Genomic DNA, 14444 nt, shown 5'->3' with positions numbered 1-14444 from the left:
ATCTAGGAATGGAACGATGAATAAAAAGGAGTTATGTTTTTCGGTTATTCAATTATCAATGAATCCGACAGCTTACGGTTTTATGCCACATGGAGGATTTCATTCTCGCACACAAGGCTCGGTTCATGGGATTTATTTTCAGCTTCAATGTTCTCTTCATTGATGTTTGCTTTCTGTTTTCTGTTTATATTTACTTGACTTCTTGTTTGTGATTCGATACTCTTAACTTTTGTACCTAACGAAATGACTGCGAATTGAGTATCCTCACGTTCAGTAAACCGTTCAAGAGAATGATACATCCAGAGAAAGAAAAGTCCGTATTTATCGTGATATAGAGTGAAGAAGGTCCTGCCCAAAACACCGCGAAGCCTCATCTCTCCTTTATAGTCTTGGTCTTGCATGCCCAACAGAATGTAACCAACAGAACAAACCAACATCAACAACTATCTAGTCTAACCCTCTTAATTCTCGAACACAGGCACAACATTAGACCAGCTCCCCTTAGCCCTCTCCTCCCAATACCCATCTTTCCCACTCTTGAGCCGCCAAGCAACCTCCCCGTCAGTGTCATCAGTAATCCGCGTAAACCAGCGCGGAACCCAACTCTCCCCAGCATCCTCCATATCGCGCCTGCGCGCACGCTGTCCCTCCTCAAGCTGCACCTTAAGCTCCTCGGCATGGTCGAGGTCACCGTTCTCCAGCGCGCGCTGATCAGGACGCAGACGGGAGTCCGTGACGGGCAAATGCTTATCCTCAATCGAGGTAATTTCATTCAGCGCAGCTGCAAAGGAGGTGAGACCGTAGTGTTTTGGCGCAGAGGGGACGAGCGAGCCGGCGGTCCAGATAATGTCATCGGTCGGGTTACCGTCACGAGTCAGAGTTAGCGTGGAGGGCCAGGAGCCAGATAAGCCGAGGGATACGGGTTTGTTGTTTGCGTCGACGGCGCGGGTGGAGACTTCCTCGCTGCGGCCAGAGAACATGCCGCCAGCTTTGAATGTTGAGATGGAGCGGTGGCCGGTGGATTCGCATGTGACGGCTAGCTCGCCGACGGGCTCGACGTATTTCTCGCCTGCGATGATGTTGCGTAGGAAGGATGTTGCCGGCGTCCAGCTATAGCGGTCGCCGGTGCTGTGTAGGATAATGCGAACGCGGCCTTCGGTTGTGATCTCGGCGGATTTGCCCCAGAATTTCTGGCTAGGCATCGGGGACTGCGAAATGCTCCATTCTTTGCTATCGGCTTGGTAGGCTAGTTGGACGGGCCGATGTGAGACTTTTTCTGAGATGAAACGGAAGCCTTGATCTTCACGGACTAGCTCGTAGGTCTCGCCTAGCATTGGGTTGAATGGTTTTCGGATGGAACGCTCGCGGACGCGGCTGCTTGAGAGGGAGGATATTGCGAAGGCGGTTATGTACATCAGGCGCTCAATGGGATCTGTGGATTTGGTGGCCTGGTCAAGCAGATTTGAGTACTCCATGACCTCGGCGGCGCGTTGCAGAAGAGATATGGGCTCGTTTGCGGACACCGGCATCGATATTGTGGACAAGTCCTTTCCGACGTTCTTGCGCAGGAAGCCAATCAAGCTTGGAGGTAGGACTGTTGGGGCGAGAATGTTCGCCCGGCGTTTTATGGGCTCTAGGGGCAGCGGGACCAACGATTTGGGTTTGACTGGGAACATGCCCGATGCGGTGCTGCTTTCCTGGCGAGTTGCTGCCGCGTGGCATTCACCGTCACTGTCAGAGGGGGCATCATCCTGGACTGCCTCGGCAGCAGAGGCAGGCCGGTCCTCTTCAGGCCCTTCGTCGTCGCTGTCCTGGATAGTCAGGAGGGGAGACCTGTCACCACCTCCATCTGTCGCATCAAAGAATTCTTGCGACATGTCAGACTCCATACTCCGGCGAGGAACCAAAGATGGCTGAGGCGGGTGCCGCCGCTCTTTGCTCTCGGTAATCAGCGTGGAGAACTCAGTGACCGCATTGTCAAGATCGCGCAGCACAGACATCAAATGGTCATGAATCTCATCCATGCTGTCTATGGGACTGGTGATACTGGCAGGCTTTCCCTTGCCCTCGGTAGCAGGCACCACAAGCTGCGAGGAACTGGAGTCCGTGGACATGGCCGATGGTCGCTTGCTGTTGGCATTCAATTGTCCACTTGTCTTGCGCTTCCAGAACGGGCGCCTGGCCTCCATCTCACTGGGGGTAGCCTCATGAGTACTGCGCTGGGGACTAGGGGACCGGCCACGCGAACGAGGCCGGTCGATAGGAGTTGAGAGGGGCGAGGTAAGATACTTGGGATCTGTATCCTTGGCTAGCCGGCGGATCGCATCTCGCGATCCGGAAATATAACTGACAAGGCTCTCAACGCGAGCCCATTCACTCTCCTCCATCGGTGAGGGCTGCGATGGGGCGAAAAGCCGCAGCTCCGGAGGGGCAGCTAGACCGCCATTGTTCTTGTCCTTAGAAGCTTCCTTGGAGGAAGCTTTCTCGAGGGCACTCTTCCATTCACCAAATTCATGCTCGTTATTGGCACGCAGATGCCATATCTCGGTACCGGAATCAATAGATATCTCACGGGACTTTTCGTTGGTCGCAACGGCCGCTAGCGAGAGTGGGATCGCGCCTCGCAGTGCGGCAGAGTTGCGGTCATGATAGTATGACAACGTGCACGAGGTAAAGTCCAGCGAAAAGAACCGGCGTGCCCAACCCTGGTGACGCTTTCGTCGCCGCTTCTGCAGCAGTCCAGTGTAGACATTTTGGTTCGACGCGTCAACTTGCAGGGAGTTGAGCGTGGCTCGACTGTTGCCTCGTCGACGGGTCTTGGGCTGCGGCAGCGACTCGGTCGACGCCCCTGGCTGAGATACGGAGCTAGGTGGTTGAAGGCCGGTTGGATAGGTGAGGAGGACAAGTGTCAAGGTCTTGGAGATTTGTTTGGAGAAGGTGTTATCGAAAACGAGGGCATAGTTGCCCCCTTCGCTGAACGGTACATCGTAGGTCCCCTGGGTAATCTTGTCTGCCTCACACTTGCCCGTCCATTTAATTGGTTTGAGCCCAATCCCCGTCAGCTTCTCAATAACAGCAGATGGTTGTTGTCGCGCGCCAGCGGTCGTCGCCGTTGCGGGAAGGTTCTCGGTTGAATCGGTGCTTTGGGAATCGGGAGCAGGAATATGGGAGCTCAGAACAGACGATTTGCCGGGGTGTTTGAAGATGCCAAAGTTGACGGACTTCTTGTGCGGTTGGATACTCCAGGAGATGGTGTAGTTCGCGCTGACATTAATCCAACGTACAAAGTACGACTAGAGATATTAGTTGAGCTTTAGTCCTTGACTGTGACTGTGCCAACCCTACCTTGCTGTGAATCTCCAGCTCTTCCATGGCCGCCATAATTGCGCAGTGAGGGGTTGCAAGAACCGCAATGTGTCCGTCGCGGTCCGGTGCGGCTGAACGTGGCGATGCGGGGGATAAGCCACACTATACAATTGACATCACAGGAACATTCGGGGATGAAGCTTTAATAAAACAAAGAAATATGAGGAAATGCGAGGAAATATGAGGGGCGAAAGTGGAAAACAATGTTGAAACCGAGGATGATGAGTTCAAATGGTAGATCGCGGTGTATACAGCCTACGTAATCCGGTCTATACAGTCTCGAGGTCCACAAATCGCTTGAAATTCATTGATATTGTTTACATGCCCGATGCCAAAGGTGTATCAAATTAAAAGAAGTAGGAAATTCCATCCCATCTTTTCGGGATTTGGGGATTTTTTTGGGGAATAGATAGTACACTGTACAGACGAGAAACACTCATCTCCGGTTGCCCTTGCTCATGTTGCTGAACATCAGCTTAAAGCCGTTGCATAGAGCGTTCATGTCCGGGTAGGGGTTCTTCTGCAGTTCGTAGCCCTGGGGAATCACCTTGACCGGCCAGTTCTGAAGTCGTGCATGTTCGCCTGCCTTGAAGCAAAGATAAAAGTAACCGGGGTATTTGGGGTTGATGCAGAATGCATATGCCGAGCGGCGAGGGTTGGCCTTGGTATAAGTATCGAGCCATTGATCTATTAGATGTTAGTTGGATGCTAGTTAGATGGGATAAATTATCAAAAACATACCTGTCTCGGCCTTGCTGCCTTCTTGGAATTTCTCGTGGAATACCATCTCGCCCACCTTCTTGGCCATCGCTTTGACGTGATTGACGATCAGGTCGTCCAGGTCACTGTAAGTATACCGACCACCGACCTTGAGGACACGGCCGACAGAGAACTCGTTCTCTTTGTCCAGCTCGAGAACATCGATGTGCTGGTACACACCTTGCGCCACCTTCCAGGTGACAGCTAAGTGATCGGGGCCTCGGGAGGACGGGCGAATAACAACGTCGCCTGGGCTTTGAGAACCTAGGAACTCCTCGGCCTGGGTAGAGTTAAACGGCCGGAAAAGCGGGTGCTTGATGACACGCATGGCTTGGCCGCCACGCTGCGTCTTTTCTTGCAGCGACTCCTTGTCGGCTTTCTCCTGCTGTTCGTCCCAATCGTCGAAGCCATGATCCTGGTTCCGACGAGATGGATGGCTGACCTGATCCTCACGTAGAGAGACGTTGCAAGAGAAACCCTTGCGGTTCAAGAACAGAATCTTGGCCGGGACAGTTTGGTGGACTTGGTATACATTGCGTACAGGGATTTCGTAGGGAACGCCGAGTTCGGTCTCGGCCACGAGTACATCAACTCCGCAATCCAATTTCGCCTCAATGTGATCCTCAAATACCCGCTTGATAGCAATGGGCACCACCATACCAGGTGTTAAAGAGTCGGGCGTCTCGCCAGTGAGCATTGTGAAAATATCATCGGTGCTGAGGAAGACATAGTGCTTGCGCAATTCCTCGTAGGGTTGTTGTAACTCGGCTCGGATCGTCTCGAGTGTGGCACGCTTGCGCTGGTTGAGGTTTTTCTCAAGCTGCTCTGCGTACTCCTCCAGAATAAGATCGTTGACACGGTCCTGTGCCTCTTCCCGGAACAGCTTCCGCATGATAGCACCAGTGCCGTTCTCGTCAGTCTCGGCCTTGATATCTTCCTCGTCCAGCTCAAGTGCGTCGGCGGCCATCTTGCGCGCAATATCGTAGTCTTCGGGATGCACACGGGTGTTATCCAGCGGATCAGCATCGGGATCAGCATTCTCGAAGTCGATGTAGACGAAACTAGCACAGTTGTTCCAAACCTTGACACCCATAGCCGGGTATGTTGCGTTGACACCAAGCAATTCCACCCGGTTGTTAACGACTCCGCCGTTCATATTGACAATCTTGAGCAAGTGAGCCGCCTTTCGGGGACCAAGACCGCAGACATACGGCAAGAGATTGGCTGTCGCCGTGTCCGCCACTGCCTCGTTGAGATCAACGCCGACCAAGTTGACCATGTCCACCAGGGCGGTTTCCAGCTGCTTGAGAAGCAGGTCCTGGGAGACTAGTTGCTGGCCTGGTTTGAACTGGATGGAGACAACGTCACGGCCTAAGGATGCATATTCCTTGAGCGGGCTCTGCAAGTACCGGCCTAGAGCCACACAGTAATGGGTAAGAGGTCCAAAGCCTGGATTGTCGCTTCTGGCGCGAGGGCTGTTGTGGTACAACCGGGCAACCTCATCATTGACAATGACCACCTCTAATGGGTCGCTGATCTCCTCATCGTGCTCATTTGTGTAGGATGCACCACGTATGTCTTTTTGTTCGACAATTTCGGATAGAAGCTTGTACAGGCGGCGCGTCTCTGGCGTCATGCCCGAAACACCAATGACATCTGGTCGACGACGATCCATCAGATCCAAAAAAGCGGCTAGGTTCTCACCATCTGCAATGTCACGGCTCTCATCTCCTACCGAAAGATCAAAGAATTTGCCATTCTCCAAGACACGGCCATCTTCTTCTGTGTAAGCCCAGTGAATGGGGTCCCGGCCCAGCTGACCAGATCCGGTGGAGAGAGTGAGAACACGGGGCACTGTGCCCAGGACCATGCCCTTGGGTTTGTAAGGGGCCTGGTCGAGACGTTGTGAGAACGCTTCGCGGCACTCCTTGGCCACATGGTTCTCACATTCCTGTCGAATATTTTCCTTCACACTGCGATTGATCAACTTTTCCAGTTTGCCCAGAGCCAGATCCAGCACCTCACGGCGAACACGGTTCCAAGCATCAGCAAGCTCACTGTAGTTGTCTGACTCAATATCGGCGTAGAGACGTTTGCGGAACTGGTCAAAGTTCTCAAACCTCACCCGGACATCAACGAGTCCTTCTTCCTCGGCCTTGAGCATGCGCAAGAACATCTCCGGGCGACGGGCAATATCGCTTAGCTGCTGGTTCCGCAGGTATTTGAATTCAGCATACGGATGCTGCTCATCGATCCGGCGAAGTCCTTTCTCTGTGCGGAAGCAATCCACGACTCCATTCATGTAGTATGCCTGACGGATCACCTTGCGCATTTTAGGACTGACAGCAAGCTCTTCGGCGAACATCGACTTAGCAGCTTTGAGGACATGCGCACTGTTAGAAAAGTCATTGTCGACAAACTGATCTGCCAGATCTTCAGGCTGCTCAGTGGGATCTTCGGTGTATTGCCGGCGACCTTCCTTGGAGGCATTCTGAGCAAACGCATCTGCAGTGATACCAAAAGCACGCACGAAGCCATAGGCCTTGCCGTTCCGAACACGCTCAAAGAAAGATCTTCCAGTGGCTTTTCGGCGTTGTGTTTCTCCAGTACCATCGCCATTGACCTGGTTGAGATCACGTAGCTGTGAGGAGTACTGGAAATGGATATAGTCCTGCACATCTTGAAGCTCCTCCATGCTCGTGGCTGCAATAAGTTGATCCTCGACGTTGGAATCATTCACATTGAAGAGGCTTTGCAGATTGTCGTATGTCTTTTTAATTGTACCACGCTTGTCGATCAAAGCCCGGAATTTGAGATCATGGTCGAAGATATCCCATAGATCTGTCATATTGAGGAGTTTCTCGGCCCGGATGTTGTATTTGGCGGACTCGTCGTCGGGATCGGCGCCATTGGCCATATCTTTGACAGCATGAATCATGTAGTCTTTGCGATGCTGAAAAATGAAGGGCACCTCCCAATCGTCCGTGATCAGGAATTCCAACATCTTAGCAACGGAGCGCTGGAATGGTTCGCGCAGTTCGGGATCCATGCGCTTCTTTAGTAGCATCAAATTTGAAATCCAGACTGCCTCCTCCCGGAATTGATCCTCGGTCAATGTCACATGTTTATAGGGCTTGCGAGCAACCTGATGGCGTTCGGGTTCATCGAGGAGACGAATTTCGTTATCGTCCTCCGTCAACATCCTTTCAGCCAGTTCGGATGGTTCAAAGACGTCCTTCAAATCTAGGTGACGTTCTTCGGTTTGTTTATCGGCGTCCTCTTGGTCTTCCATTTGCAGTGCGAAATCGTACTCTGTGCCATCACCAAATGCAGCGCGCATATCCTCAAGTGCATTTTCATCTAAGCCCGAGGTGTCAGTCGGAATCAAGCCGGTCTTGTTGACTCTGGAGGCAGGCGCAACCCCAAGGTCATCCCGTTCACGCTGAGCCTCATCGTCAGAGAAGGTATCCTCTTCAATAAAGTCGTCCATTTCATCGCGCAGACCACGACGCTGGCCTGGTCTAGCATATTGTTGCGCTTCCTCCTCTTCGTCCGAGTTGAAAATATCGTCAACGCCGTGAGACTGTTGGTAGCTTTCGCGATCTTTGCCTCGCTTCAGGCGCTTAAACTTTGACTAAAATCAGAGCATCAGAATCTTGTCAAGTAATGAGCTGCGGCTTACATACATCAGTAGCTGGTCCACGATGCTGACTTGGGCCATGTCCAATGAGTTCCAGATCTTCTTCATCAAGGTGCTCTTCTTCGCGAGCAGCGCGTGGACGTTTCCGGTGTTTGCGGGCGGCACGCTCGTCTTCTTCGTCTTCATCAACAATGAAACCTTCACGGACCTAATAGTTCGTCAGCAAAGAGATACAACCCGGTGAAAGGCGAAAACTGACGGCGCGAGCAGCCTCCTCGTCATCTTCTTCTTCGTCTTCCTCCTCGCTCGAGTCATTGTAGTGGTTGGCGGCACCTGCGCCCTGGCGGCCCTCGGCATCATAGTCGTCGGCAACTTCCTCATCGTCGTCATCCATAACTGCCTCACCCTCGATTAGGTCGCGAAGGCTCATCTTGAAGTAGAGATCCCTATTGCTAGGGACCGAAAAGAATGCGGTTTCGGATGAAAGATTCAAGATAGAATGGCGCAGATGCGACACCAGGTAGTGCCCAGCTCGTTAGCTCGGTCAAAAGTGAGACAAAGAGGTGGAATTGAAGCAATAGTTGTCAAGAGGAAGAATCACGGCCATCGGCGAGGAGAGGACGCGGGTAGCGGTGATTGGCTAGTGCTGATGTGGCTAGACGCTAGTCCTATTGGGGTAGCCTCATTGTGGCTTGAGCCATTCATGTCACGTGCTGATGTCTTTGTGTACATTCAACGATGCCCTGGTCGGATCCTCAATATGCATATCGCTTTACACTATTGATGTAGGGCCGAGACTATTGAACGTGCCCGAGTTTGAATAGTGTTATCCACTTCATTTTAGCCGTAAACCCCGTTGTGTAAAGCCACAAGTACCCAAGCTAGCCCAAAAGGCTGGTGGAACCCCCGAAACACTTGTTGTTTCATTGATTGCAGTGGCTTTCATAGTTCTTGAAGATCATCTCCCAGTTTCTCCCTTCATACCTGTAAGAAAAATCCAATATCTGTTAGCCGCCGACCGGCACATTTTGGTCATAGTTGGTCGAAGCGACGCGCCCGAAAGGTCCAATCAGCGTCGCCAAGAACATCGCAAGGTGATATCGACTTCCCCGCCGCTAGCTCGGGGGTTCGTTTTGACCACTCTGATCCCATCGGCTTGGGTAACCCGGACTTGATATCACTCAGGCGCTGGGCTGTTCGTTTTCTTTCTTTCACAACTTTCCCCTTGTGCAAGTCCAACCCCTCCAGGCGCCATGACGGACCAGTTCAAGGCTCGGACGTTGAAACGAAAGAATGTCAAAGGTCTTGCTCTCAATGCAGCCCCTAAACCTGCCGATGGCGATACACAGGCTGGGTCTGCTGGTAATAGCGAACTCAGCAACACAGATACGCTCGAAATCGGTCTGGAGTTTCGCCTCGATCTTCGCAGTGAAGACCTAGTCACATTGAAGGAACTCGGCGCCGGAAATGGAGGTACTGTTTCCAAGGTGATGCATGCATCCACTAAGGTGGTGATGGCTCGAAAGGTGTGTATTGTCTATGGTGTGTTTTTGCTTGTTGGTCAGCTCTAATCTTCCTTATGCCCGCAGATTATCCGTGTGGAAGCCAAAGAGAACGTGCGGAAACAGATTCTACGAGAACTTCGAGTCGGACATGACTGCAATTGTCCCAATATTGTCACTTTCTATGGTGCATTCCAAAACGAAGCGAGAGATATTGTGCTATGCATGGAATATATGGACCTCGGGTAGGTGGACCGATATGGGAAACAAAGAGGATATAGCTGACGGGCCATCAGATCTCTCGACCGCGTTTCTAAAGATTTCGGCCCTGTTCGAGTCGATGTGCTGGGAAAGATCACCGAGTCCGTCTTGGCTGGCCTTGTCTACTTATACGAAACCCACCGCATCATGCATCGTGATATCAAGCCGTCCAATATCTTACTCAATTCCCGCGGCAACATCAAGCTCTGTGACTTTGGTGTTGCTACCGAGACAGTTAACTCGATTGCCGATACATTTGTTGGCACTTCCACATATATGGCTCCCGAACGAATTCAGGGAGGCGCCTATACGGTCCGTTCCGACGTGTGGAGCGTGGGCTTGACGGTCATGGAGCTGGCTGTTGGAAAGTTCCCCTTCGATCACTCCGACTCTGGTGCCGGAAACCGTGCTAGCACAGGGCCGATGGGAATTTTGGATCTACTTCAGCAAATCGTGCACGAGACAGCGCCCAAGCTGCCCAAGAGCGATGCCTTCCCGCCTATCCTACATGACTTTGTTGGGAAGTGTCTCTTGAAGAAATCCGAAGAGCGCCCAACCCCACGAGAGCTTTATGTATGTTCACCTCTCTTTTTGACCTGTAGCTTTTTTTCACATGTACTAACTCCTTTCAGGACAAAGATGCCTTCTTGCAGGCCGCGAAGCGCACACCAGTCAACCTCGAAGGATGGGCAATGAGCATGATGGACCAAGAAAAGCGCAAGTCCTATTTGGGACCACCAATATCAACCCAACTCTCTAGAGAGGCCTCGAAACCAACCCCAAAATCGTCTCCCGCCGCAGCTCCCATATCAGGCACTATCGGGAAACCCCCTCTCGTCAACAAGCAAACACGAACCCCACAGCAGTCACCATTCCCGTCAAACCCAGCATCAGGCGAAATCCCTCTAAAGATCGCCAACGAGTTCCCATCCAGCTACCGTCACTATCCTCAGTCCCAGCCTCAGTCGCAGCCCCAGCCCCAGCCTCAATATTCCTCATCGTCTTCGTCCCGAACCACGCGGTCTCCACCACCCCCCTCTCTGGAGCACCTCTCGCTGGAAGCAAACGACGAGGACAGCCGATACGGTCGTCGCGCGATGCGTCAGCAGCTCAACGAGCCCGTTTCTGCCATCGATGCCCCATCTCGCCCATTCATGAGCCCTCGCTCCGCCAGCTCCAACAACTCTAATCCCCGCACGAACCTGCACTCCACGGCGATGCCTATCCGCACTGCGCCTCCGAACGGCCCGCCTCCCCCATTGCCTGTTCCATCAGGCGGAAACTGGCGCACTCAACCAGGAAGTACGCCCCGGTAATTTGGTGACGACTAGTTAATGTACTTGGATGTCTTGGTTCTATTTCCTTCCATTGTCATGTCTATGTCCAGGTAACGTGCACATACACCTGAAAAGTCGATGTGATACGATTTCGGCTTTGATGATCGTGGATATCTGTTATTTCCTTGTCGGCTGTGTTGTTCTGTCTGGTGTGTTATCACGGCGCTTTTGATGGAACAAAGAAAAGAGAGCCCGAGGCAAGCTGCCCTAACAGGACTTTCTTTTTTTCTTCCATTGATCTATGGGTATATCTCTCTCTCTTCTCTCTCTTTCTATTTTCTCCTTCTTACTTCTCATTCAATGACTCTGCTTCGAAACATATCGCAACGAACCCTATTTTGTTCATTTCCGATTCTATCTTTAGCTGCTGGGATGTTTTCCTGCATTACACGGCGTACATAAGTGCAATTTCATATGTTGTACTCTTTCTATGGATATGCGTCCGATCAATATTTCCAATAAACCACTTATTCTAGACTCATGCCTACAGAGGACCGATAGATATAGGACAGGTCAGTAATTACATTTGATATAATATTTTTACTGGTACTTGTACGTCTTTTGGAAGCGTATCTATAAACACCAGTTTAGGTTTGTTTCATAGAGTACTTTAGACTCTGCATATTGTTTCATATCATAAAACATGAAACACCACCTTTGTTTCATACAAAGAATCGACAAAGGTAAAACAAACTCAATATCTGAGGCGCCTAAGGATGACGTAGTCTAAGCGTGTTCCATTGGAAGCATCTTGAATGTCTTGAATCACTGGCTGAAAATTAAGATATTCAGCCATAATAACATAACCGAGGTGTACATAGAGAGTCCATGTGTTCACAAAGCAAACGGTTTCTCGAGTCCGACAACAAAAAAAAAAATGTAATAGGTGGGCAAATCATACCTGTGAGCAAAATGATAGCGCAAATAAAACCAAACAAAGTCATCAAGCTCCGACCACCAAACAAACGCCACGAAAAATCAGTCAACATGTTCTCTATTTCATCATGAGCTCTGGGCTAGCTAGCGAACTGTGAGCAGGGGGTCCATGGGCAACACCCGATGGCGCAGGAGCAAGATCTGGCATCGGGATTGATATGGACGACTTTCCACCCCGAGTGCTGTTAGTTCCACCACGACCAGAGCTCCCAGTGCCGCCACCACGGCCACCACGGCTTTCATGGGAAGCGGATGCAGTGAAGGCTGCGGTAGCAGCGCGGTCGCTGCCACCATCGGCTCTCTTATTGCCCCGCGGTCGGCGTGAGGTGCCACCTCGAGAGCCAGGTCCACGTAATGGCAGGCCAGTATCTTGGGAGACGGGCACGGCAGCTGCAATAGGAACGTGTGGGTGTGAGGTCACGGTCCGAGCCCGGCCTGTTCCTCGCCCACGGCCGCGGCCACGTTTGATTGTACCATCGGCGCTGCAGATAATTAGTAAATGTGTAGTAAGGGGACAATGAGTAGACATACCGTTCCACTTGGACCTTTTCTCCCTCCGGGACTAGTGGCCCACTGTAGACAAAGAACCCGTCCTTGCTGGCAGCAGCCTGCTCCTGCCACACCATTTCGGTGTCATCCACAAATGGATCATCACGGTCATATTCCTCAACCTTCTTGCGTCGCTTCTTCTTTCCATCGCTAGTCTCCGAGGGCGCACCGTTGGTTCCTGTGCCAGTACCACCCATGGGAACATCGCCATCCATATCACTATCGCGTTCTGCATCGAGGCTCAGATCCTCATCGGCACTCTCGCTGGCAGATATCCCTTTGGCAGTCTTATCATTTCGTTCTAACGCGGCCGCAGCAGCTGCCACACGAGCCATGCGTGCTTTGTGAGCGGCCAGCCGAGGGTGCAAGGCAGCGAAGCCATATTGCTCTTCTGCAAGCCGTGCAAAGTTGACAATCTGGTTGCCCTTTTGTAGCGGAACATGAACGATGATGCTGGGTGCGCTACGTGAGTCAGGTGACTTTGCAGGTTCCTCTCCTCCGCCGAACAGCGCGTTTGTGATCATGCCAGATCCTTGGGGCAGTTGAGGAGCATCTTTGGCAGATCGCGCTGGCTTGGGAGATGAGGCCTTTGATGTCGGTGCAGTAGCTGTACTCTTTTCCTTTTTGGCGCTAGGTTCAAGCTGCTCTGTGGGATCGATTCCCATTGATTCGGCTGGTTGTTGTCTGGGCGGAGTCGACAGAACAGCGGGTTCGGGTTGCGCGGGAGGCTGAGGTTGCACCGGCGGAGACGGTTCGGGTTTAGGAGTTTGTGATGGCGTTGGCGTTGGCCGCTGCTCGGTAGGTGGGTATGGGGTGGTGTAGGGGGTAGACTGCGACATGGCCTGCGGGATGTGCATGGCTCCACGGGCAGCGGAGGAAACGGGGGGTGCTAAGGACGGATGTGGAGAGGTGGAAACCATCGCAGACAGTGCTGGCGAAGAGAGGCCGGATACATGGCCAGAAGAGGAGCGCTGAAGGGTGTTGTAAATTGGTTGCGAGTTCTGGGCTGGTGGATCGATAATGCTTGAGATCGCCGGCGATGCACTGGCACGATAAGCATTGCGAGGAGAGATTGCGCGAGTAGAAGGACTGTATGAGGGCGCTGGAGATGGATTGTCAAACGCAGAGCGAATGGGGTCGAAGTTTTGCCCGCTGGTTCGTTGAGGTGGCGGTTGCGGTACTGGAGGTTGCGATTGTGGGCGGGAGGGTTGTGACAGCTGATACAAAGCTCCTGGGGCTGTATGGGAGGGTGTATTTGAGTATGAAGTCGGAGCAGGTTGAGGTTGTTGAGGAGGTTGAGGCGGTGGAGCTATTTGAGGTTGCGTAGGTTGAGTTGGTTGAGCGGGCTGTGCAGGTTGAGGCGTTGCAGGGGTGTGTGGAGGGCTGCGAGCGTCTGGAGCAGCCCTTTCTTCCGCGGGTTCCAGCTTGGGCTTTTTCCGGGAAGCAGTGGTGTTGGATTTCTCCCGTGGCCGACGAGGAGCTCGGACCGGTTTCTCTTTCGTTTCCTTCGGTTCCTTGTCCTTTTTGGTCTTGTCCTTGTCCTTGTCGGGGTCGTCGTCCTTCTTACGACGCGACCGCCTGGCGGTACCGGAGGCACGTCGGGCGCCTGCTCCGGATTTGACATCGTCAATGGGCCCTTCTTCTTTTTGTATACCCATCTTAGCAGGGTCCGACATAATTTAGCACAATCCCAATCCCAATTAACAGACCGAAAATTGACAAAGTGATGGAATTAGTCAAAATCGGGATGAAGGCGTTGAGTTGACGCAAAGTGGTGAAACGTGTCGGTATCAGGTCGGCAAACAGAGATTTGGGGGGAAGAGGAACACCAGAAAGATAAGATGGTAGGCAGAGAGAAAACAGCCAGGAAGCGCGGGAAAAGCAGAAAAAAAAGCGAGAGGAGCGGAAGGGGGGAAGGGGAAAATGTTGAGAGGAAAAAGAGAGCGAAAGCGGAAATAGAAAGGGAGAAGACGAAGGGAAAAAAAGAGGGAAAAAGGGAAGAAAGGGGACGAGAGCAAGCAGGTTATGGATCAAACAACACATTACATTTGGCAAAGTACTGGCAATTTGATATGTCCAGCTCTATAGTACGTC

General features: G+C 52.1%; 4 protein-coding genes across 4 annotated transcripts; 1 reads left to right on the top strand and 3 right to left on the bottom strand.

Moving 5' to 3' along the window:
* Positions 1–461: 461 nt before the first annotated feature.
* Positions 462–3381, bottom strand: N7518_003431 (oxysterol-binding protein related protein OSH3; the record flags this gene model as incomplete). Its single annotated transcript, XM_057184358.1, has 2 exons — positions 462–3293; positions 3346–3381. The coding sequence occupies 2 exons, from the start codon at positions 3379–3381 to the stop codon at positions 462–464; spliced, it is 2868 nt and encodes a 955-aa protein (XP_057045808.1).
* Positions 3382–3802: 421 nt separating this feature from the next.
* Positions 3803–8195, bottom strand: spt6 (chromatin-remodeling histone chaperone SPT6; the record flags this gene model as incomplete). Its single annotated transcript, XM_057184357.1, has 4 exons — positions 3803–4053; positions 4108–7759; positions 7812–7973; positions 8025–8195. 4 exons carry the CDS (start codon positions 8193–8195, stop codon positions 3803–3805), a joined length of 4236 nt encoding a protein of 1411 aa, XP_057045807.1.
* An 823-nt stretch (positions 8196–9018) lies between these two features.
* ste7 (MAP kinase kinase Ste7) lies at positions 9019–10844 on the top strand (the record flags this gene model as incomplete). The annotated part of the gene is made up of 4 exons (XM_057184356.1): positions 9019–9291; positions 9355–9512; positions 9564–10101; positions 10161–10844. The coding sequence occupies 4 exons, from the start codon at positions 9019–9021 to the stop codon at positions 10842–10844; spliced, it is 1653 nt and encodes a 550-aa protein (XP_057045806.1).
* A 1015-nt stretch (positions 10845–11859) lies between these two features.
* On the bottom strand, positions 11860–14026 carry N7518_003428 (uncharacterized protein; the record flags this gene model as incomplete). The annotated part of the gene is made up of 2 exons (XM_057184355.1): positions 11860–12283; positions 12333–14026. The coding sequence occupies 2 exons, from the start codon at positions 14024–14026 to the stop codon at positions 11860–11862; spliced, it is 2118 nt and encodes a 705-aa protein (XP_057045805.1).
* Between the last annotated feature and the right edge of the window lie 418 nt (positions 14027–14444).

This window comes from Penicillium psychrosexuale (genome assembly GCF_028828465.1).
Source record: "Penicillium psychrosexuale strain IBT 29551 chromosome Unknown utg000002l, whole genome shotgun sequence".
NCBI classification, from domain to species: domain Eukaryota; kingdom Fungi; phylum Ascomycota; class Eurotiomycetes; order Eurotiales; family Aspergillaceae; genus Penicillium; species Penicillium psychrosexuale.
The sequence above is the reverse complement of the archived record's forward strand: the minus strand, read 5'-3'. Positions and strand labels throughout refer to the sequence as shown.